General features: G+C 29.5%; 3 protein-coding genes across 10 annotated transcripts in view; 1 reads left to right on the top strand and 2 right to left on the bottom strand.

Moving 5' to 3' along the window:
- The window catches only part of LOC107161277 (DNA-binding protein Ewg-like), a 9,324-nt gene extending 5,354 nt beyond the window's left edge, over positions 1–3,970 (bottom strand). For 4 of the 5 annotated variants that reach the window (XR_001505948.2, XM_015507618.2, XM_015507619.2 and 1 more), the window contains exon 1: positions 3,830–3,970. The gene's annotated coding sequence lies outside the window, so the exon portion shown is untranslated. Of the gene's footprint in view, positions 1–3,807 lie in introns of all 5 variants that reach the window. The other variant, XM_089224917.1, reaches the window with a different exon arrangement.
- Positions 3,533–7,522, top strand: Coq7 (ubiquinone biosynthesis protein COQ7, mitochondrial). 4 transcript variants are annotated; one of them, XM_015507625.2, is made up of 4 exons: positions 3,533–3,708; positions 6,707–6,878; positions 6,946–7,095; positions 7,164–7,522. In XM_015507625.2, the coding sequence occupies exons 2-4, from the start codon at positions 6,725–6,727 to the stop codon at positions 7,439–7,441; spliced, it is 582 nt and encodes a 193-aa protein (XP_015363111.1). In that variant the 5' UTR covers positions 3,533–3,708; positions 6,707–6,724; the 3' UTR covers positions 7,442–7,522. The 4 variants fall into 4 exon arrangements, with proteins under 4 accessions (XP_015363111.1, XP_015363109.1, XP_015363108.1 ...); XM_015507623.2 differs by lacking the exon at positions 3,533–3,708 and adding an exon at positions 3,939–4,079; XM_015507622.2 differs by lacking the exon at positions 3,533–3,708 and adding an exon at positions 4,427–4,567.
- On the bottom strand, positions 5,634–25,755 carry LOC107161279 (WNT inhibitory factor 1). Its single transcript, XM_089224919.1, has 8 exons — positions 24,789–25,755; positions 19,205–19,302; positions 18,993–19,137; positions 9,289–9,450; positions 7,561–7,761; positions 6,149–6,244; positions 5,883–6,092; positions 5,634–5,820 (listed from the first exon to the last, which is right to left on the bottom strand). Exons 1-8 carry the CDS (start codon positions 24,964–24,966, stop codon positions 5,702–5,704), a joined length of 1,209 nt encoding a protein of 402 aa, XP_089081045.1. The 5' UTR covers positions 24,967–25,755; the 3' UTR covers positions 5,634–5,701.

Below are 25,755 nucleotides of genomic sequence, written 5' to 3'. Positions count from 1 at the left end.
ATAATAAAACAAAAATAACCATAAAAATCATGGTGATAAATTAGATGGTTGTGTGTATATATTACTAATGGTTCATTAATTTAAAAATTATATATTAGTTAACAAAATTAACAATTTATCTACAAATTTAACATTTTACTCCGAAACATTAATAGTATAAAATACAACACAGAATGAAATGTAAAACAAGAACGAAATCATTTTATATCGATATCTAATATCCAAAATACAAAAATTATCATATTATAGTCAAAAATTAATAGCAACTAAAAGATAACATCTATTGTAGATTAAAATATTTAATCCCAATTTTTCTTATCTACAACCCAACTAAGGATATTAGACTAACGGGATATCAATAGTATTTTTGATCTGATAACAAGTTTAATGAGTAAACAATTTGTTGTACAACAAAACAAAATATCCGAGTACCCAAGTCTGAACTCTTCGTAATTTTAATAGTTTTAAAATGTATTTAACAACTACTGAAATACTTTAAGAAGGTAGTTATAGAAGTAATTTATTATCATCAAATGTGTAACAGTTTTAAGCATAGATAATATAAGGGAATTACTGAATTGGCGATAGTTAGAGCAAATAAGTATGTTATCAATATTTAAGTTTAGGTATAATCACAGATTATATAAAACATATAAATATATATTTATATAATCTGTGGTATAATCATGACTAAATATTTAATCATATTGTGTATAATATTATAAATTATAAGCATGGTAGATAATAGAGTTATTCGCATAACTATCAAAATCATGTTTTAGAAGTATATATTTAAGAAGAATTCACCACTAGATCGCGTAACAGTTGTTTAGTAATAACTAAAATGATTATTTATAATATTATAACTTATAATAATAATTATATTATATACATATATTATATATTATCTATGATATTATAGTATTATACTTTATTTTGTTGTACGATTTTCACCATGATGAAATAAACTAAAAACTAGCTGAACTGAGCGACCCTGCAAACGTTCGGCTTTATAAAAATTGTCATTTTTGTTTACTCATAAATAACAGGTAATTTATTATAGTTGTGAAATAGAATATTCACACAATGTCACAAACATTTATATGATTCTTAATTTATTTAAATACTTACAATTGTTTTTATTTAAAATGGTTAAGTGTTATGAAGTACATTGAAAATCCGGTTACCTATGTAATTTGTAAGAATAAAGTAAATTGATTATTGAAATAAAAAATGGATAAATTTTGTGATTATAATTATTAAACACGTCCTTTAGAGTTCTGATTTTAAAAAATTGCCAAGGTGATGCAAAAGTGAAAACTGAAGTAACCGGTATTTACTGACTGAAATATATTTAAAGTGTATACCAAAATATTTCTCGAAAAAGACTTATCCTCACCAATTCAAGCACTGTTTATATTTGCTTTAAAGTTCTATGATATAATTTACCATATTAGGTTTCAATGTTTAAAGCTGCTGCTAAACAATTAGATTTTGATGTGTGGAAAAAAGCTATACCAAAGAGGGTTATAGAACTAAGCATAAATTCATTTGTTTGTACAATACACTTCAAAGAAGAAGAAACCATATGGTTTTGAACTTCTACAGAGAGAAAGAAACTTGCAAATAAAAGTATTTAATAATAATAATAGATAAATTTTTTTTTAAATATTCCCAGAAGGACTTTTTCATCTGTACCAAAAATAATAAAAAAGAGATGATATGTGTCCACAATTCAAAAAATTCATTAATGCTAGAGTAGTGTGATGACAAGTTGTTTGCATTATTACATGTATATAAGAATGAGAGAATACAAGAAAACAAGATTGATCATCCAAAAAAATATCCAGGGAAAAAAAGAAGAGTTAAAATAATGTTTAAGGTAGGTACTTAGTTTTCAAATATTTTAAAGTTATGTACCTATTAATTAATAAAAAAATTATTTTATTTTAACTGACCTAACCAATATTAATATAATAAATGTTGATTTTTAGTTATCATAATGTCGTTATAATACATATTGTATTGATGTATTACAATATGTCTTCATTTATTGTATGCAATTTACATGTAAGTATGAAAACTAGAGCCAAAAGACTGCAGCGTGATCTACCGGTAAGTTCACGAAACAAAAACATTCACTGGTAAAATTATTGTTTACATTATGAATAATATACGACTAAACGACTTCTTTATTCTACCACAGTCCCATTATAATAAGTAATATTAATAAAACTTATAAACTGTCATAACTGTTTTAATATCTATTTAAATCATATTCACGCATAAAATGAACTATAAAGGTATCCCTAACAGTAATTTGATGTTTTATTCATGGCCACGAATGTAGTCAATTTTCAAAATTGATTAAATATAATATAGCCACTAAAACGAATGAAGATAATATTATTTTTATCCGTCAACTTGAATTTAAATAATTTTGAACATTTCGTAATGCATTATGCATCACCACACGAGTATAATATAATTATAACTTCCATGAGATAACGGCGGATGATATCCAGAAATGCTGTTAGTTCGAAACCAATAACTAACTATTATTGTAGAATGTAGATAAATGTTAGGAACAACCGATAACAAAACAATACATTCTCTCGAAGATACGTTAGAGTATTTTTTGATCGAAATGTTAATGTACTTTGATGGATATAAATAATATTATATATTATACACATAAGTTTGGACGTCGCGACATATATTAATCAGTAATCAAAATGTTTTATACTAACTCATAAGAGCAACATGTACATGAGTGAAATTTTAACGTTTTAGATGCCGTCAACATGTACATTGTTGTTGGGTGTGAGAATTTCTGAGATAACGGAGTAAACAACGATATGCGCGATTGATAGTGACAATGGAAACCAGACGACGTGTAAAATGTCATAATAACGTTAATATTAGATAATGTCCGTTCCCACAACGAAGGAAATGCGATATGATAAAAACGAATGAAATCGTAAAAACCAAATAGGAGAAAAAATCCAAAAAGCTCATATCTCGTGCACATCAAGTATGGGTGCTCGAAACATTTTTTCCGTTTATTCACTTGACGTGCATAATCAAGTTTCACAACGACATAATCTTCGGAGGGGGGTAACGTAATACAGTGAGCCGAAAATTTTAGAGACCTAGAAGAAATTGTAAATTTGGCAAAGTATTAGATTAGGCTCAACAGTGTGGAAAATCAACAATGCGTGCCAACTACCAATCGCGGTGCTCCTAATAAAACAAATTATTTTCAGGTTAATATCACCTCGAATCTACTACAAGTCTCCGACACGGTATTGTTGCCTACAATTACTAGTTGTTACTATTACTAATATACTACTACTATTACTATTACTACTACTACTACTACTACTACTGTCGCGGAGCTCGACGGCATACATTATAATAATAATAATATTATGCCGGGCGCAACTCCTAAGGCGCAGCAACAACGTCGTCACCGCGGCGTCGGCGTCGACGGACTTCCTAGTTCCTATAGAAGCACCGCCGCCGCCGCCGCAGCCGCAGTGTGTGTCATGACGTGTTGTTCGTGTGTGCCGCTTCGATTGGATTACGCGAGAAGGTGTATCGAAAAACAAAACGGTCGAGCCCGGACCGAACGCCAGCTCAGGGGGGTCCTCCGCCGAAGCGGCAATCATCGCCGTGGGTGAAGAGACGTTTCGCGGGCAGGCCGAGGTAAAGAAAAAAAAAGAAAAAAGCCCTAATTGGCAGCACGCATGATATGGCGTAAAAGAATCGACGCGACACACCGATGGTGACGTTAATGAATATTACCAGAGTACGGCTGCGTACGCACCTGCGTGACGGGAGAACGGCGGCTGCGGCGTCGGCGTCGGCGTCGACGGCGGCGGCGGCAGTGCCCGTGTTGGCCGAGTCCATCGCCCGTACGCGGCGCGCGCGAAAAACCGTCGACGGCAGCACCTCGTCCGGCTGCAACTATCTCTTGGTCTCGACCGACCGCGTCTTTTTCACCGGTCCGGCGCCTTTGAAACGGCCCTGTACGAGCACACGGACGACGGCGCGTGAACGGATAACCACTTCGCCCGGTACGTAACGCGAACAGAGGGAAAACTGATGTAACGGCGATGGGAAAAAAACTCACCGCGTATGCCTATATATGATATCACGTTATATGTGTAGATTTATTTGACGTGTATTACATGGTTTGTATTGTATAATAGTCTACGTGTGTATTATACCGTAGAACACACGCACGTCACGGGGACGCGGGCGGCGCGTTGTTATCGATCGGCCCCGTCCGTCCGGCCGATCGATGTCGTCGCCATTTTGGTTGTACAGCCGTCGTCGTCTACCGTCGTAACTCGTAGCAGCAGCAGTCGTGGCCGCCGCCGCGTGTCGTGTCGTGCAATCCGACTACTCACAACGCGGCCGATTGTATTCTGTCGTACACGCTCCTACACGGGCACCCCCCCGAGACGTTATTAATATACCATAAGATGCCCTCGTATTATTATGTAATATTACAATAATATTGATGTTTATACCGCGCTTAATGATATAATATTATTAAATGGTAATAATAATAATAATATTATTGTGCTTGTTGCGATAACAGTTTATAGTAGTAGTCGTCGGCGTTGTCGTCGTCTTTGTCGTTGTCGCAATTAAATACGCGTCTGCGCACCGACCCGTTCACGTCACTTTCGGATACTTCGCCGCCCCGGCGACACGTCGCGCCACTCGAGAGTCGAGACGGTTCTCGCACCAGTACGGCCGTATCTACCGCGAAAAACCGTTCGCCGAAAACCGCGGGCGTCAGAACGTTTTCCCGTTCAATCGTCGTTTCGACACCCAAACAGCGGTGTGTGTGCAAGGCGTAGGCACGCGCGAGCGTCGTAGTTATTAGGCCGTGCGGACCCGTACGTGTCGGTGGTTACTAGTTTTGCGCGCGTCAAGTGCTGAGCCGCGGTAGCCAGGAGACATTTTGACACTCGACATACGCCATTGGTGCGCGCGCCCCGCCATCTGCTGGTAAATTAGCTCAGTCTCGGTTTTGCTTTACCCACCAAATTTCGAAATCGTGTGCAGAGTACCGTTTTCTTCGGTCTTAGCACCGTTTGTCACGACCTTCCAACTTACCTTCTCCGAATTAATGATCTATTATTTATTCGCTGTACTGTAGTAGTCTTATCTACAAATTACTAGGCATTCATATTTCGAAATATAATTATAAAGTGCTGTCTGGTTGACATCATATTAATAATTAGCTTTGACTGCTTTGAGGTCACATCAAATCAGAAGTATTAAGATATTAATTAATGTGGATGGTCGTTATTATAACATTATACAATCAACTGATTTGATGCTAATTAGAAATTATTATTTACACTTTGGGAGATACATTTTAAATGTTTTCAATTTGATAGATAAATAATTTATTATTGTACATTTAAAACTTGTAAAGTGTAACCAATTATTTTGTTAAATTAATTCTTTCCATTTTCTAAAGATAAGTGAAGTGCTTATTTTAATTTTAAATATTTGTGTAAAGCTAGGTAGTTGAACATTTTTAGTAACTTTTTTATTGGTTAGTTGTTGATAACTTGCACATAAGTCCCAATAGATACATATTTTAAGTATACTTTACAAATCACAGATCATTTATTTATACATTTATTAACACTTAAATTGCATACTAATTGTACAGTCAATGCCATCTATGATGACTTTTAGGCACTTCATCATAATCATCCATATCATCATCATCGTCTTCACAAGAATGTGGATATTCTGACCTATGATTATCGTGTTTTGGCTTGAGTATTTCTAAATAAAAAATAAAACCAATTAATAATTTTACAACGTAAACAAACAGTTTTTAAATTTACTTCTTTGGCAAAATTTCCCAAACCATCCTTGTTGACAACGACATATTCTATTTGCTGTACAATATCCATGATGGCAGGGCCTCTTGCAATTATAATATTGTTTTATTGGTTGACCAATTTCACAATGGTCTCCTTGAAAACCAAATATACATCTACATTTGTTCACTCCTTTACATTTTCCACCATTTAAACATGGTATAATACATTTAGCTGAAATTGTTAACTTTCTATTAGAACTAATCATTTTTTAAAGTAGATAAACTTACAGTATTCACATCGTAAACCATAGAACCCCTTAGGACATTGGCATGTGTCTTTTTGTATACATTTTCCCCCATTTAAACACTTTTCTGCACAAATACCTGAAATGTATAAAAAAAAAAAATGATTTTTTTGTTTTAAACAAAATTCTATATTACACTATATGTTACAATTACAACAATAAACATAAAAGGACGTCACACCCGCATGTGTTGTCTTCGTTTTACACACGTACGACATATCAGATTTCTGATCACTACTATCAATAGGATGCTATCGGTATAGACATTAGAATGAATTAGCCTATTATAAAACTTAGGTAAGAACATTATCGTGTTCGCTCGATCTGTTTTCACAATATTTTAATTTTTAAGTGAGTAATGAGTATTTTAAAATATTAATATTTTACATACGGAGACAGGGACAATATATGCAGGTGCGACATCCTCATAAGTGATAAGAGTTAGAAAATAAAGATTAGACAGGAGGAAAAGACCTCCCATCGGAAGTACTACAAGCAAAAAATATGATTAATTTTTTTTAAATGTTATTTTTGATTATAGGCTAACAATAACAACAAAATGAAAATGGTTCTGCAAAAAATGACATTTTCCAGAATAATTTTCCAACGAGGATTGCATGGTGCTAACAAAAAATTAGATAGTCTCATAAGAGTTAATCATGCTGGAGAACTTGGAGCTGATCGTATATATGCAGGACAGATGGCAGTATTAGGTATGTAAAAAATATGTATTATTCACATTTTATCAGTTGTTGATCTTAATTATTTGATCATTTTTAGGAAACAGTAGTGTAGGTCCAAAGATTAAAGAGATGTGGGAACAAGAAAAAGCGCACAGGTATAAATTTGAACAACTTATAAACCAAAATAGAGTACGGCCATCACTGTTATTTCCTTTATGGTATTGTGCTGGCTATGTACTTGGAGCTGGTAAATATTTTAATACAAAGATAATTGAATCTAAAAATGTTTAATTAATATAAAAATCATATTTATAGGTACAGCACTAATGGGTCCTAAAGCTGCTATGGCTTGCACTGTTGCTGTAGAAACTGTTATCGTAGAACACTACAATGATCAATTACGACACCTAATGGATGATCCCAAATCTGACAAAGAGCTTCTTGAAACCATCAAAAAGTTTAGAGATGAAGAACAAGAACATCATGATTGTGGTATGGATCATGGGGCTGAGCAAGCTCCATTTTATGATGCATTAACAAAAGTCATCAAAACTGGGTGCAAAGTAGCTATTGAAGTAGCAAAAAGAGTGTGAATTTATCTCCTATATGATATCAGATTATAATAACTATGATTAAATGTTTAAATTACCTAAAATATATTTTTAAAGAATAAATATTTTTATTAATTGGTTAAAACACTTAAAACTACTACCTCCTTCACAATGTGGTCCTTGAAAACCTGGTGGACATCGACAGACACCTGGGGCAACACATGTCCCATTATTCATACACTGTGGATAACACAATGCTGTTTTGCAGTACTGTCCCATGTAACCTTCAGGACACTGACAAACTTTATCCGCATTACACCAACCATTGTTCTCACATTTTTTATCACATACTAAGTCGAGACCTTTGAAAATAATACAATTATAAATATTATTTCACAGTTAATAGTTTAGGTATCAGTGATTATATTTCAAAAATAAATTTTAAGCTATTATAAATTATAATAAATAAATAATTTAGTTAGATAATTAATTTGTATGAATTCAATACCTTAGATTAAAAATTACTGAAGTTAATATGTTATTATTCATTATAAAATAAACTAAATTTCAATTATTTGATATGTCAAGTAAAATGGTTAGATATTCAAGGATATTTGCAAACAATATAAATTAATATAATTTTTCATTCATAAAAATTAATTTTGTTAAATAATTTCATTATAACATTTTTTTTGATAATTATTTAATTTATTAATTGGGAATTTAAACTAAAGAATAATACATTATCATAAATATTTCCTCTCTTTCTCTTCAAACTGCTATTGATGACCTTATTATGGGAGGCGGAAAAAATGGCCACGGAAAAAAATACACCCCGCAAAAAACCCACTGAAAAAGAGCCCAAGAAAATAAAAGTGCAATCATTGTAAATTGTAATATTTTATAAAATGTGGTTGATTGTTGATTATACAATGGATTTACAATCATATAATATTTTTATTTCTGTGATAAAATAAAACATTTTTAACAGAAAATAAGAACAAAAAATTAAAAATACAAAATATTCACGTTTCTAGACTTGTGGTAACATAATAATGTAGATTGTATTGCTAACTATCACACGTACAAATCTAGTGTTGAATTAACAACAAAACACTTATTAAGGGTTAATTAATAATTATTTACTTGGATTAATTTAATTCATTTATTAATACAATTATTACAATTATAGAATCAATATTTAATACAAAATGATTTTCACATTAAAGCCATTTTAAATATAACTTATTTAGGTTGAACTATAAAGTTAATTCAGCTACACACTGGTGTTACCTTTATCTACTCAAGTCAAATGATTTACTTGTAAATTAACTTAACTGTACAATAATGATAATTAACTATTTTTTTTTCGTATGGCGCTATGTCCGAGAGTAGGCCCGAAGGCCTAGTTTGGACGCCTGTTTGGCAGAATTTCTATTGGGGCACCTGTAGGTTTCTGCCATGCCCCGGAGTGGGAGATGACGGCACTTGTTAAGATTTAAAATTTAAAAAAAAGTTAAAACAATACAAAATTTAACTGAAGTTAAAAAGTTTAAAAAAAAATTAATTAAATACTATGTATATTATTTAAAATATGTGTCTATAAACAAATGTAAATATAATATGTATAATATAATATTTTGGGATTTTTTTCCGGGGTGTATTTTTTAGTTTGGGTTTTTTTCCGTGGCCATTTTTTCCGCGATTCCATTATTATAGGCATTAGTGATGATGCTGATTAGATTAGACTATTATCCAGAAACCAACCATTTTAATTTTAAATACCTCTGTAGCTAAATTATAATACATATTGTGGAATTAAATATTACTAATGAATAAATATTTGTATTCTTTAATACATTTGTATGAAGGCGAAGCCTGTTTCTTACTTGTGCTTTTACTTGTACCTCTAACCATACATTCTTTTCTGAGTTTCACTTTTAATGGTGTATCAGGTAAAGCACGACCTTTTCTATTTCGTATCAATAGGCGTATGTTGAAACTAGCAATACCAGATCTGTTGCCGGAGCACGGCAACAATATACTAAACACTGAAACCAAAAAAAATTTATATTTAAATCACAATTAACATTAATTTAGTATATATTTTAAATAGAGTAGAATTTCTTAGTATATTTATGTACTTTGTATCTTGTAATAATTAAAAATTATAATGCTGGGTGCTGACTGGAATAGATAATATCAAGTTGAAAGAGAACTAAACTAGACTATTGCCTATGGCTCGAAAAAAAAAGATATATAAAATTGATTTAATTAACCTTTACAGTTCTTATATTTATGATTTATTTTTTCTTAAAAATTGAAACTGATTACATTTTAGTAATTTGTAAGTTTAGTGCTATTATTTTTAATTATATTATGAACAAACAGAAATGGTATGTATTAGTTACCTTTTTTAATAGAATTAGTAAGAAAATCATCAAGAAAGAAATTAATTTGGAACATGAGACTAAGATACAACATTAACTATATTTGGTAAAATAATGTATCACAGCCCACAGGTATATTCAATATTAATGCATATTTTGTGAAATACTTTATAACCTAAATGGTCACACCTATTTCAGGAGTTTGGTATAGGCAATTTTAGTACTTTTGAATTATATTTTAGATTCTGAGCGGAGCAATGAATGTATTGATTTTACCATGATGTGTGTTTTTTTTTAAATTTTTTTTTTTTGTGTCTGTCATCACGTTTTGGGGCAGTAAAAGTGCTTCGATTTTTGACTTCAGTACCTCGTTCGATCAGAAAGTGAATCTAGTTGGTACTATGGGGGGTGAAAAGGGAAAAATATATATTGTTCTAATGATAAAAGGTGAAAATGCACGGGGTAATTGGTTTATGGTGATTTGAAAATTTCAGTCACTATTTTTAATGTATCAATATTAATAATTTAAAATAAATGATCAAAGTAAAATAAATTATACTAATTCCAATATTAGGTACCTACCTATATCAGGTATATCAACATTTTCCAAAACATCGTCCACTGAATAATTTTGTTGGTACAAAGTAAAAATATCATAGATTTTATATTTTGCATCAGAAAAGCCGACAATTTACTAATTCACTAGTAATTTTCGTTCTATTTCAAAAAAATAAAAGGAGTATACTAAATAAAAAGAAAGGAGATTATATTATCATCCCTACCTTCCAGCACTATATTTTTTAAATTCATAAAACAATTGTGGATTTATGATCAACTTTTATTTTTAATTTCCACTGACAACAACTAATGAGGAACGTTGTATTATATTTTAAAGTTTTTACCAAACAAACATTTTTTTATCTGCACTAATTTAAAAAAAAAACTAATAAAACTCGAAATACCTATACTTATACTTACAAACAGGAAAAAATAAATATTTTTGTAATTGGATGGTGCATAGAAATTGCTAGAATAAACGTTCAATGATATTTAAATGTATCTATTACGGCTACTTTTTAGAGTTACAAAAACAAAATTGAATTTCATCAAAAACTGGTTTAGATCAAAAATCTCAGTTTTTCCTTAATTTTAGATTCTGAGCGGAGCGATGAATGTATTGATTTTACCATGATGTGTGTTTTTTTTTTTTTTTGTGTCTGTCATCACGTTTTGAGGCAGTAAAAATGCTTCGATTTTTGACTTCAGTACCTCGTTCGATCAGAAAGTGAATCTAGTTGGTACTTTGGGGGGTCAAAAGTAAAAAATTCTTAATTCTTTTCTAAATAATTAAAATCGATTTTGGTTTTGATGTAACTTAAAACAAATGACCATAGATACATGAAATTTTCACCTAATGTTTATATAAGTATATTCTATCCATCATGCAATTTTCAAAAAATTTCGACTTAAGTTGAACTATTCATAGGCATTTCAAATTTTCGATCATTAATAGTTTTTTTAAAATTAATATCGATAAAAATTTATTTGTTCTAATATGTATTAATATATAATAATCAGGCTCATTATATATTTTTACAATAGCAATTGAAAAATAAAATAAATATATAGTCACAATTTTTTTTTATAAGCATTTAAAGTTCAAATTTTGACTAAATACGTAAAAATTACGGCAATGTTCAAATTATCTTAGATAGAAATTCATAAAAGTTTTTCTTTTTAATTCTAAGATTTGAAAATTTAATACAAGGCTCCTAATATATTTTTACAATAGAAGTTGAAAAATAAAAGAAATACATAGTCACAATTTTTTTTTATAAGCATTCAAAGTTTGAATTTTTACAACATATTATGTAAAAATCACGAAAATACAGAAATTATTTTAAGCTAGAAATTCATAAAGAATTTTCCTTTTATATCTAAGATTTGAAAATTTAATACAAGGCTCCTAACATATTTTTACAATAGCAGTTGCAAAATAAAAGGAATACATAGTCTCAATTTTTTTTTTAAGCATTCAAAGTTTGAGTTTTGACAACATATTATGTAAAAATCACGAAAATTCGCAAATTATTTCAAACTAGAAATTCATAAAAATTTTTCTTTTTAAATCTAAGATTTGAAAATTTTTAATAATCTATAATATATCCTAGACAGATAAACCGACTTCGCTCAGAATCGTTTTTTGTATACAATGATATAATATCATTGGATTCAAATTTAATTTCATCCATTACAGTAACCCACTTGTAACCTACTGTACAGCAGAGCGACATACATGACTTACCCGCTTTTTTTTTTGTTTTTCCTGATGCTTTTAAAAACTGTTGAAAATTTTTAATTTTGATCCCTCTATAAATGCCAGCTACATTCACTTTTATTTTAGAAAAGATACGGTCAAAGAAAATCAAAGTTATTTTACTGTCCCAAAAAGGTGAAACACACAAAAAAAACACATCATTGTAAAATCAATAGGTAGGTATACTCGTATACTTATATATATATCACCCCGCTCAGAATCTAAAAAGTTTATATTTAAACTTTAAAGTATAGCATTACCACATTTTTCAATATTCATAGATATACGATATATATATATGGTATATAATATACCTATCATAATGTATTAGACGTTTAGAACTATATTATAAAAACTGTATATTTTTAGTTAGGTATTTATTGACTATTGTAATAAGTATTATATTAAATCAGTGTTTTATAATATTAAACTTTCGACGATGTTCAATCGAATTAACCATTGTTCGATAATAATCCCTATGATAAGATAATAATATAATTACATAGATAATTAACGTTTATAATATAGTTTATATAATGTTTAATTTAAGACTTTAATAACAAATGAGCAATTTGTACAAAAATATTTAGGTACCTACCTAATATTTTATGAAATTAAAGATAACAAACAATTATCTTTTAAAATTAAATAATTTATTTTGTTGATAGTTATATTGATGATATTTCGTGTTTTTATAATATTTTAATGTAAATTATGATAATATTATATTTACTATATAAATAATAATTAGGTATAATGCGTAAATGTTTAAAGTTGATCTGCAGTGTAGATAAATTTATGCGGGAACTATAGGGCAATGTACCTACTTAGCTACCTACCTATTTCTATAAATTATTAAAGCCATTAATTATATCATCATCATCATCATCAATATTCAATACAAAGAATAATCAATAGTCGTATTAATTAAGAAGAATTATTTAATTTTAAATATTGTTCTATACATTTATAATAGTAGGTATGGACTATGTACATGGGCACAACTGACAACTCAACAAAACGTACATCGTTTTATGCGCTCTATTGATAAAATTACAAATAATTTAAAAGTATATTTGATTTGTCATAATGTGTACTGTGTAGGTATTGTAATATTCTGTTCAATAGGTCTTTTGTGTTTTGTCGTTTTTGCAGACGCCTACGGCTTTTATAAAACCTAATCCTTAATAATATAATATTATCCTTACTAAGACGAAATCTGTAGTATTTAGGTACGTACCAATCGTTTTGACAGGGCGCTATGTATGCATACAATAGGGTGTACGGGAATAGGTATGTGACTACTGTAGTTCGATTATACAATAAATGTATTACCGATTATAATGGTCAGTTCTTTGAAATCTTTAAAATCCTCTTGTAGCCCTAAACTCCAAAGGAACAATATTTATGTTCATGTTGTATGATGTATATTATGCACTTTGGTATACAGTACTTAATACTTATATCTATATTCTTACACGTCTATACGCATATTCTAAATAGGTAAAATTGAGTTTTCAAAAATTTGACAACCAAATAGCCTGTGGTAATTTTAATATTTAAAAAAAAATGTGCACGGTAAGTAGGTAGATACATTAAAATTTTATACCTAACTAAAGATATTGGTTAATTAATATTAATTATTTAAATGAAGAAAAGAAAAGGTACCTTTATATCAGAGTTAATATAATATCTTTATTAGTATGTACATACTTGTCTTACAATATAACTAGAGCCGACACATGGCTAAATGATGCCCCAGGCCAAAATTCCAACTGGCACCTTTTTCATACAACAACATGTAATAAATATACACATTAATGCTATAATCAGGGGCGTATTTAGAAATGTCTTAAGGGGGGGGGGCCCACAAACAAAAAATTCAAATTTACGTACATGGGGCGTAGAGTTGTAAAATTTCTCATATAATAAAAATAAGTATAAAATACGGCGAATGGGGGAGGCACGGGCTCCATGTGCCCCTCCCTTAAATACGCCCCTGGCTATAATTTTAGATCAGTGGATAGTAATAAGTAACTTTTTTTATAGATAACCAATTCCTAATAGAAATAAGTATATTTGTGATTATGATTTTACCAATAATCGTGTGGATAAAAAATGTGTTTTATAAATATCAAATATAGGTTAAAGTTAATATATATCATTATAATAATAGTTTTATTTGTTTAATTGTACTAGTTGGTCAGTGGCAACCATTTAACGTATATATGTATATATATAAAATACTAATTTCTACTATTACTATTATAATAATAGATGATTTTGGAACATCCTTTCTTAGTGAACTTATTCTATGTAGTGTCAGTGGTGGCACGAAAGTACTATCAAAATATCAAATTCTTAGGCCCTATTTAGCCTTTAACCTAATAAACCTAGTTTAGGTTTTACATTGATTAGTAATTTAGTTAGTCAGTTGGAACGTGTTTTATTATATATTAAATATTATAACTGTTCCACTTGTTGATTGTGCAAATATATATATTTTTTTTATAAACAAAAATATAAAAATGTATAATATGCCATATTCCTACGGGGAATTGAGTGCTCTGAACCGTTGCATACCCGATGGTTTTTGTATGTAAAATATGTAGTCGAAAACTATGTTTATTGTTATATATCTATCTCAATTTAAAAAGTAATTTCCCAAAAACTCTTGGTATAGATAACTTGATCATATTGCAAATACAAATCTAATTCCAAAAAAATTTACATACATTAACTACTTTCTGAATTCTGGTTATAGATATTTTAATTTGAAAATTAATTCCAATAAGATAACAGTATGGAAAACATACAAAAATAATATGTTCATATTATACTAACATAATAATGACAAAAAAAATTATAATTTATCATTATAATCAAAATTATATTATTTTTGAAAGTAGTATGAAAATAAGTAATAGGCCAGAATGTTTTATGATAAAACCCACAATTCATACGAAAACGATCTCATGGACTCATGAGTTAGCAATCTATTTTATTTTATTTAAAAAAAAATTAAAAATATTTAAATCCTAATCATAAGCTAAGATGCTATGAACATGAACTATCTTAGTTCATGATTCTAATCGACATTTTTACAACTAAAAACTATACTTATGATAATTCTAGTAATTCTACAGGGTATGCCTTGGACCATGCCATACTTAGCATCTCCTTTGCGTACGCCTTTGCTGTGAAATATTTTAATCGTATTTTTGTTTACCACTTGTCCATCGTCAACGTACAGATCTCTACCTAATTAAATACTATAGTAATTGTTAATTTTTTAGATAGGTATCTATCTAGTGCCTATACAGCTATATTAGACACTGTAGTGACCGGGACACCGGGTATATTTGCCTTAAAATAATTATGACATTATGTATAAGCAACGGACTACCATTACCAACCGTAGTTGGTAAAGACTGCATATACCCTAATTAGATATATCAGCTAATTGGTAAACAACTTCATATTCTTCTGTACTCTGCGCGACTGTACCATAATTGCTATTTGTTAATTAATACTTGGTAGTAACTGTATAGGTAATCATTAACACGTTCACGGTTATTATCAGACAAAATAATGCATAATATTATGATAAATTCACTAGGTGCGCACTGTAAGAATTAATAATATGTACACCTACCTAGCTTATAAGTTGTTATAAGTAATCTTTGTTTTCCTGATTATATATACTTTTATTATAAATACTTACTACTATTACTTTAAATTATATATTATTTATGGCGATATTTAATTTAATTCAACTGGATAATACTTAATTGATGTTATTTAATAGAAACCCGCAATTGAAACATTGAGAACTCATTAAAAAATATTTTGAAAGGCCATTGTCACAAATATGATGTAGGTAGTCATATCTTTTATAAAAAAAATAGTTTAAAATAAAGTACTTTGACCTAAATTAGTCTAAATCAATATTTATCCTTCATTTTTTTCGCAAATGCCCGTAGATATAATTAATATAAGTATGGGTAGATAATAAGAATAAAACAACATTCAACATTCAATTGCATTTAAATTAAATAAATCACGGTATTAAGAAAAAAACGAAAAAATTAATATAAAATGTTATCACAGAACGCTTTTATACCTTTTTGTTGAGGCACCTTGCTCCTTACGCTATATTGACTCCTAACTATTTATAATATTTAATAATGTTTCAGGAGTTATTTATAGTTGATGTCAACTATATTTGAAATACAAAATTTTCGAAAAACGTTATCATAAAACATTTTTATATGTTTTATATAATATCTAGCAAAAATATTAGTGATATAATCCTAGGCATCGGTAAACAAAAATGTGACGTCCTAGTTGTGGCACTAACGCCAACACTATAGTTTGGTATATTATAATACAATATATATAAAAATCATATCGGCTCTCATTGACGTACAAAGGGGAGGGGCTTATATAAGTTGAAGAGTCCTATATGATTGCCGTCTAATATTTTTTTAGATATTTCGTTTAGTAAATAATTATCAATAATATTGTTGTAGTGGTTGTAATTTATTCAGGTGTATTTATTCATAGTAATAAAATATGGATTTTAATTCTTATGTTGGTAACTGAATAGATATGATGATGACAGATTATTTTTCAAATGTATATATAATTTATCATTTCCATGGAATCAGTGTTTTCAGTGGCATAAACTGATTTCATAAAACTACTATTACTAAAGGAGACTACTATTTGTGCTAAGAATTGTCGTGTGATGACAGTTTTAGTGACTGAATTGAACATCGTATGTGGATATTCCAATGGAAATATAGGTATGGATGACAAGTGACATCCCACAATCAGTTATTGACATAATGATATACTACCTCGTTATACAAATAATTTAGTGTCTAATATTAAGCTACTGTTAAAACTGTTTGACACATATGTAATTACCAATTACTTCACCTACACCAAAGTGAACATTCTCAACATTGAAACATATAAATCATACATAACTACTTTAAATCAACTATAACACAGATTGACAGGGAGAAATCTCTATGAATTAGCTATATAGTCTGTAGTCATCATAAATAGTACAGAATTGACAGAAAAGTTGATGTACCTAATAGAATATAAAATATAGACACAAATATTTTCAAATAACTCCCATAAACGTATGAATTTAATTTTCTGGAAAAAAAGTTAATATTAAAATGAAATTTGTTATATAGTTGAAATGTATGAACAATTTTGACAAAACTTAGAAAGTTCAAGTAAAATTTAAATTCAAAAAAATGTAGTTTGACTTATAAATAATAGATATGACTGTGCGGCGTTGCAGTCGTACAATGACGTAAGCGATTAGCAATAATAATTAATAACAATTATTTATGGTATATGTATATGTATATGAATAATAGAAACACTCGCGGTTAGTGATATTCGTGGCATGAAGCCTATTGTGTAAAAGATTTCTGACGGCCACTTTAGCAGCGGCGCAACATCGTATGCAATTGGCTGTAAGCACAGATCACGGATTGTAATAGGTACACCTACACAATTGCATCGAATATATTTCACTAACGACTACTCACGCCGCAACATTCGACGCATCGTTTAAAATTGGTGTACGTAGTAAACAAAAAATTCCTTTAATAATACCGTTAACATCACTCCGGCATCAGTCGGGTGCATGAGTGACGTTAATTAATGCTCCCGTAGATTCTTTAGGATAGTATTGTGATAAGAAGTTCCCACCCGTTCCTTTTTGTTTTTTAAACGGGAAAAAAAGGTTTTTTAGAGCTATATGTTTATATATTGGGGCATCGGTTTCGTAACTTGATTAGAAAAACGAGTCAATGATGGTGTATAGGACGTTATACCCCCGTCCCCCGAAGCTAAACGAGGTCTGCTGAGCGTAAAATTTGGTATGTTATTCACTCGAAAGACGGAGACTATAATAACGTCTACTTGATTGAAACAAAACTGAAAATAGTTGGTATATTGTTGATTGTGGTGACTCGCGGCTCGTTGAAGTAGAACGCAGTAAGCTGTAAGTATACTTATCATAAATATCACACGTAGGTTATATGTACATGATGGACGTGCTTATTGCTTAAGGTAGGTTAAGGTATTCAACCCCCCCCCCTCCCCATGGCCCATGGATACTAGGCAAATATACATTTAGGTACTTATAAAAATATAATTATAGTTATTGTGTTAAAAGATTATTATTTGGTTTTAGTGCATCTCAGTTCACGGGCAAATTGACGTCAGTGTACCTAGCTCTGTGAACTAATTCTACTTATGTAGGGGTTTATTTTTAAAATTGGTATGTTTCCTCGGTGCGTAAAATATTCAATTACGACCCCGTTTACATGACACGTGCATTATGTAGTATAAATATTCATATTTTAATAATATTACAACTTCCTTAATTTCTTATAAGACTTTTGCTGGTTAGTTAACATTTTTTTTTTACTTAATGTAATGAACGTAAAAATTTGTACATTTTATATCAATATAATTTTTATATAATTTTATAAGATTCGTTGAAAATATAATATTAATGATATAAAATCTTACACCTTAGTTTATAATTTGGAGGACCATTAAACGGGTGCATTGCATGACCGTCTGCACCTTTACACTGTAGTTATAATTGTTGCGGCACTGATTGTATGTTATATACTATTGTGTATTTGTAGGTATATTTCAAAGGATTTATATTATCTTTAACACGCGGTAACAGCTGTTTTAATTTTATAGTTCATAAAACTAAAAAGTCGTTATTTATAGAGTATTTTAATAGCACACTACACATTTAGTTAATAGTTGTATAAGTTATTATAGTATTACAATTAGACTTTTGTGTATAATATAATATTTAAAACATTTATTTTACCTTTGGGCCTCTTGGGTATTTTCCCATCAGTTTTCACGGTAACTGTAGGTGGTTCCAGTATATTTTTGTCGTCCGAATCAAGTGTGTCAAACATGTAAAAATAATTCTTATTTCCAGACATCCATGTGAAGTTCACATAACCCACCTGTATATGATTATAGTAAAATATATACATTTGGTTTAATAACAATTTCATAACGTTCATCGCTTACCTCAGATGGAATGACTGGCAAGTACTGTTCAAAATTTTTGTCCAAAATATACGGCGTGACTTTACCTTCCATAATTGCATATATTGGCATTTTCAGACCTGAAAAAAATAGTTCTTGAAGGTTTAATACTACAAATAGGTGTGTAGGTATATTGGTATTTTTTAAACGGCTTCTAGATGTTTAAATCACTTTAACCATTTACTTTGGAAGGCCACTCTTCAATTAACATTGCGATATTGCATTAAAATTTTAAATCAAATATATAAAATCTTACTAAAAATATAACAGTTAATAAAACTATTTGGTTTTATTTCGGCGTCTTTGCCAATAAACATAATTTACCTTTCGAATTTTGATAATTAACATCTATATAATAAATATTTTAATGTGTATTTTAATATTTTAAACTTAATCATTAATAATAAATAAAATATTTTAAATTGAATAAATATTTTAGATTCTAAGTGGAGCAAATATAAGAAGGTATAATGATTATATAATGATGGATTTTTTTTTTATCTTTTGTCACCCTCAATAGAGGGTCAGAAAGTCAGTAACATTTTCAAAATTTATGTTTGGTTTCTAATTATATTTGATCTAGTTGGTACTTTGGGGATTAAAATTTGAAAATTCTAAGCACTTTTCAAAATAATCGAAAAAACAAATTAAAGATAACTGCAATAATTACATAACACCAATTTTTGAAGAAAAAAAATTAATCCTATAGAATCTTTAGAATAGATAGTACTTAAAGTTTTCATCAAATATTTTTATTATAGCATTTTACACAGGTACTTAAATGATAAATTTTTTAAAAAATATTGACTCTTCCTGAGAAATTTACAGGAATGATTCATTTTTTGTTTTTATTTAAAATTATTTTTGATAAAAAATGTTTCAGTTTGGCCAAAAAACATAAAAATGGAATACAAGGTGTTGAGTTTGAAGACATTGATTTATTATTAATTGTATACCTACGAAAAACGATTCTGATCAAAAATGTACTGGTAGCCTATATTATAATTAGTATATTTTTAATTCTATTATAGTAAATATTCGTAGTTAATTTTACTATTGTTCATAAAACTTTTAACCCAATTCTAGATGATTATTAAATGTAGCTAATAATTTTCGAGGGGAGTAATATTTTAAATTATTCTTCAATTCGTGACTCGTGATAGGTTACGCCTCCCTATTACAATCAACAAATGTTACGTTGTGCATGTACTTAATCTATTTAATAATCGAATATAACTTATACATTAGAATAGATATAAATAACCTTTGTTTTATTCTATTCATATAAATATAAATTGTTGAAAATATTTACGACAGCGCTGTAAGTTGACAATTTACATTTATTTAAATTTGACACATTCATCTTTTAATTTTTTTCTTTTTGATGAAGTATTAAAGTTACGTTTAAACATACGTGAGTTATGATTATTTAACGGTATGATCAATGATACGAGATATAATAGTAGATAATATTAGTTATTCTTATTGCTTACTAAAGAAATTTTCTAATTTAAGCTAGTATAATAAACTAAATATTAGTAAGTATATGACTGAAATATGTTATTTGAATGTGTAGTTATAGTTACTTAATCATGGTTGATGGGGTGTATGGGTGCCCTGGTGCGCAGTAAAAACGTGTGTAATTTCTTAATATAAATAAGAATTGTATAAATTATCTTGAAAAAATAATATTATACTGTTGTTTTTGCTTTTATAATGTTATTATAATTTATTAAGTATTATTAATATAAAAATATATTGTTATAATTTGATCAAGATTTATTAACAACAAAACAACAAAGCAACAAAGCAACAAACTATAAAATATGTTTTATATATACTCTATTGTTATACTTAAAGCTTATCCATTGAAAAATTCTGGCTACGCCACTGAACTATTGACTGTTTTGAATCAATTACCTACACAGTACTCACATTTTTTTTATAAAGAAATTGTGTTGAATACAAGTAGGGTAGAAGTTATTTATTATAATAATATAATGATATACTGTTTATTATAAGAGATATTTTTTAACACATTATAGATTATTTCGATTTTATATATTTTAAATGTTTTTAGAACTTAATTAATAATTGCTCAACAAAATATAGTGTATGAGGAATTGAGAATATACACGATTTAAGCAACAATCAACAAAACAATATGATTGGGGGTGGTTAATAACAATTTATAAATTAGTGTAAGTTTAGTGATAATTATTAATTTTCATTTTGTACATACTTTTATTCAAGAGAAAAATATGACTTATATTTTATAACTATTATTCAATATAAAAACATATTTAATAATACAATTGAAATGTGATGAAAAAACATAAAGAAAGATCGTTATTAGCTTATTAACCTCGTAAATCATGATACAATAAATTGGCTTACTTTTTAGATAATTAGTTGAATTAAAGAAATTATGTGATGAAACATTTTAAAGCGAGTGGATGTATAAAAACTTTAAGTTAATAAGATCAATAATTATTTAACCAGAAATGAGCTTGTTAAGAAATAAAACGATTTTACATTTCGATATTTGAACAGTCAAACGAAAATGCTAAATATCATATAAGTGTTATATTTCTAATTATACCTTTACACCTTAAAAATCGCAAATCGCAAATCGCAATAGATAATAGATAACTATGAATCTATGATATGTACAATAGTAATGTTCTTATAAAAAAAGTGTTTATTATAATTTATAATATTGTATTGTTTAAATAAAAATTGCAATTGCAGAAACCTATAGGTACCTAACTTTATTATTATGAACAATTCATGTGGATTAAAAGACAAAAAACAATTACTTCTAAACTCATATTTTAAACGTGAGTCCTTGAAAAATATTTATTACTTATTAATACATGAATATAATTAAAAAGTTGTAGAGTGCCCAGTATATCCTATAAATATATCTATACTATCTATTTTTTTATATAGTATATTATAAGTATTATGGTGTAGGTATTACAAATTCTAAAAATACTTGTACTCGCGTTCATTTTAATATTACTCACTGAACCTTTATCAAAAGTTCATTGATAAAAATCATTAATCTATGATTAAAATAGTGATACTTATATTCAAATGTTTACCTTTTTCAGTAGTTTTTCGCAGAGCTAAAATATGACACAGAAAAGCATATTATTATATGTATGTTTTTATGACTATTTTGTATTATTGAATATTGAACATGATTATAACATCAAACTCAAAGTGATTATTGATGTAATTGATGGTCGTTAATAGTAGGTATACCTGCATATGTATAATGTACTTCATATAATATATTTTATTGTTAATAATTATTATCTATTGTTATATAACATCGTAAAAAATGTAATTTATACATTATATACCCACTGGCTATTCATATATAAGTCACAACACAATTTTTTATTTATAATTCTTAGCAAGATATTTATTTGAAAAGGTGCTTAATTTGAATTACTTTTAACTGATTATATTATTAAATTCAGGTTTTGCACGTATAGATTATATTAGGAATTATTAGTATTATTATTATTTTAAACATTATTCAAATATGTTTTTACATAAGTACCATTAATTTCAAAAACATATATGTATACGCCATACATTATCTTTGCAAAAATAAATTACAGAATGATGTTTCAAAGTTAATATTTATTATTTTGTAACTTTCTAATGAAATATACGATTTTAATTTTTAACAATTCTTTACTAACCGTCAATATTTTCAGCAAGTATCTATTTACACATTAGCTATATTTATGATTATATTGTACCTAAATGTTTTTCGTGCGGTTTAATGGTAGTGCGATGGATCATAGGTAACCACAGTATTTAAAAAGAAAAAAATTAAAAACGGAATAAAATAAATAATAAAATAATATACCCATTGCCAACCATTCACTGCATACCCACCGCATTTATATGAAATACATTTTTTTCTCTCTGAGGTATACGCTCTAATACACTCTTGAAAAATGTTACATTTCAGAAACAAACTTGCAGCATTCGAACTTTTTTGCCAATTGTTTTAGGTATTTTTATTAAGAAAACATTCAATAATATACAATATACAATGTATATTGGGGGAAACTTTGGAAATACTTCGACTTACACGTTACAAGTTATACTTATGACCGAATGGGCCAGGATTTTATGGTAACCCCTAAAAGTGTTATCAGCAAAAAAAGATCAAGAATCATTAACTTAAGGGAACACAGACAATGTACGGCTTTCAAATGACAATCTCAAACAAATTATTTACCGAAATGTTGATACTTGTAAAGATAAATCGAATATAATCATTTGACCGCATTAACTTTAAATAAATATAAGAATAAGAGTAGTTAAAAGTCGTGGAATCTGGAAAGATAATTTTTGGTAAAAAATCCAATAAATTATAAACTTAAAATAATTTCAATAGATTAACTATTATTCTGATATTATTATTGTTGCATGTTCAAACGTTTGAAAAAATGCTGTTTTTAACTATGTAAATCTGTAGAACGTATATCAATTACAAAAGGATAATGTACATTTTAATCTTAATACATAAGTACATATATTATTGAAATGTATAATAATTTAACAGGTAAAAATGTTATACATTGCTTTATAAGTCTACTTATAAAGTAGCATAAGGTTAAGTTTCAAAAATACTAACGAATAAAATAAATAAATAAACAATGGTCAAAAAATATTTCTCGAGTTATGGTTCGCTTAAAAAAATCAACCCTTAAAATGATTTTATGATCTATACGATAAAAAGTTAAAGAATATGGTATGAAGGTAAAGGTTATTTTATGTGTACCGAACGATTCGTGATGCATGCCACGTTCGTTAACTGAGACAATTTGTAGGTTTTTAAGAATAAAAAGGTTTTATTTTTAATTCGAATTATATTTAATATTTATCTTCAGGGAACATCATGTTATAATTGTTGACTATTATATTTCTAGTAGCGATTAATTTTTATTTTTCATGTCATAGTCGTAGTTAACTCCTAAGGAGAGTATTTATCTATCGATGTATGTATAATATCAAACATTCAAATATTATTTTTTCTTATAATATATAAGCACTTATAAGTTTAGATAAATGATAAACCATAAACGAAGTGGTGCATTACAATTTCGAAGGGTGTCTCCTATATCTACTGCTGCGGTTTTGCCACTTCACTTTTCATATTATTATCTTAACTTTAAATGATAATGAGAAACCAATATTGGTTCAATATTCGATGTAAATGTCATGTATCCATCATGTTTAGGAAAATATTCCACTTCAGAATTGGTAATTGAAAATATGGGCTGTAAAATAATATAGCCACTCAAAAAAAAGTAAATAATCACCACGATAAAGAGAAGAAAAAATACATTAAAAATCAGATCTGTTTGCAAAATAACATAATATGTATGTCGCCACGTCGAGTTATAATCTATACATAAGTACTTAAGCACTTACAATATTATGTAAGACAAGTATATAAATAAGTCGACGAAAATCGTTTGAAAAATTGAGTGCAGGGGGTGCTATATGCATAAAAATCGTCATCGATGCTCACCACTATACATTTTCACTTGCTGTTCGTCGATCCACAGGGACAGGTCGTCCTTTTTCGTCTGTTGCTGATGTTGCTGCTGCTGCTGCTGTAGCTGGTGCTTGTGCTTGAGCGTGCACACGACCACGGCCGCAGCGCACAGCGGCAGCAAGTACAACGCCGCGGCCGGTAGACGAGCCATGCGGCGGCGTCGCGCACGTTTCGCTGGCGATCGCGCGGGCGGTATACAAATACGCTTTTTAAAATGTACGATTAATTATTATTACGTGTTACCTACGTGCGCGGACGGGCGAGGCACCTGTGCTTATGATTTATGTCACTCGTGCGACGTGCACAATATGTACACTCGTATTAAGCGGGATGATGACGTGCAGATGTACGCTCAGCGATTACGAAGCGAAGCGATACGTGATTTTACAACACACCTACTGTAGAGTTTCGCGAAGGAATAACAGGGTTTTTGGAGAAGGGACGTCACCGGACCCGTTAAAAATGATCTATCGTCACGATCGATGTTCGGCGGCGGCGGTGGCGGCGATCGTCAAAACAGGTGCTGTTCGTATTTATTATTTTTGTTTTTCTCTCTCACTCGGCCGACGTCGTCGAGGGTGTATGGAAATCCCGTCCGGTGCGCGGGGTTATACCGCGGAGGTGTATTTAGCCCGCGGCGAGGTTCTGTCAGCGGCGGCGATGGTGGTGCTCGGTGATGTCGGCGTCGGTGGTGATGGCAGTGCTGGTGGTGGTGGTGGTGGCGACGGTAATAATATTATAATATACAAGAATAATACAATGGTGGCATATACAATATAAGCGTATCTGTTATATATATAAACCGATAGTGGTGCGAGCGCCTCGCCAACTGGTTTTCTCGCCTAACCTAACCCAACTGACCGGGTTCGCGCGTCGGCCGGCGGAACGTCTGCCCCATCGTCGCTCCCGCTCGCTGCCGACGACGACCGCGACGCTCGCG

The sequence above is a fragment of the Diuraphis noxia genome, unplaced genomic scaffold, assembly GCF_037042655.1.
Source record: "Diuraphis noxia isolate RWA-SAM2 unplaced genomic scaffold, SU_Dnox_SAM2 contig0003, whole genome shotgun sequence".
Lineage (NCBI taxonomy): Eukaryota > Metazoa > Arthropoda > Insecta > Hemiptera > Aphididae > Diuraphis > Diuraphis noxia.
This window is presented reverse-complemented; position numbering and strand designations above follow the sequence as displayed.

Bases quoted from the DNA above. Each gene is read 5' to 3' on its own strand.
- LOC107161279 (XM_089224919.1), bottom strand. From the start codon at position 24,966: ATGGCTCGTCTACCGGCCGCGGCGTTGTACTTGCTGCCGCTGTGCGCT. The intron at 7,762-9,288 runs GTAAGAAACAGG...TTATTTTCAAAG, and splicing joins AGGTACAAGTAAAAGCACAA to GTCTCGACTTAGTATGTGAT. The intron at 6,245-7,560 runs GTAGTAGTTTTA...TATACATTTCAG, and splicing joins AGGACCACATTGTGAAGGAG to GTATTTGTGCAGAAAAGTGT.
- Coq7 (XM_015507622.2), top strand. The intron at 6,879-6,945 runs GTATGTAAAAAA...GATCATTTTTAG, and splicing joins AGGACAGATGGCAGTATTAG to GAAACAGTAGTGTAGGTCCA. The intron at 7,096-7,163 runs GTAAATATTTTA...TCATATTTATAG, and splicing joins TGGCTATGTACTTGGAGCTG to GTACAGCACTAATGGGTCCT.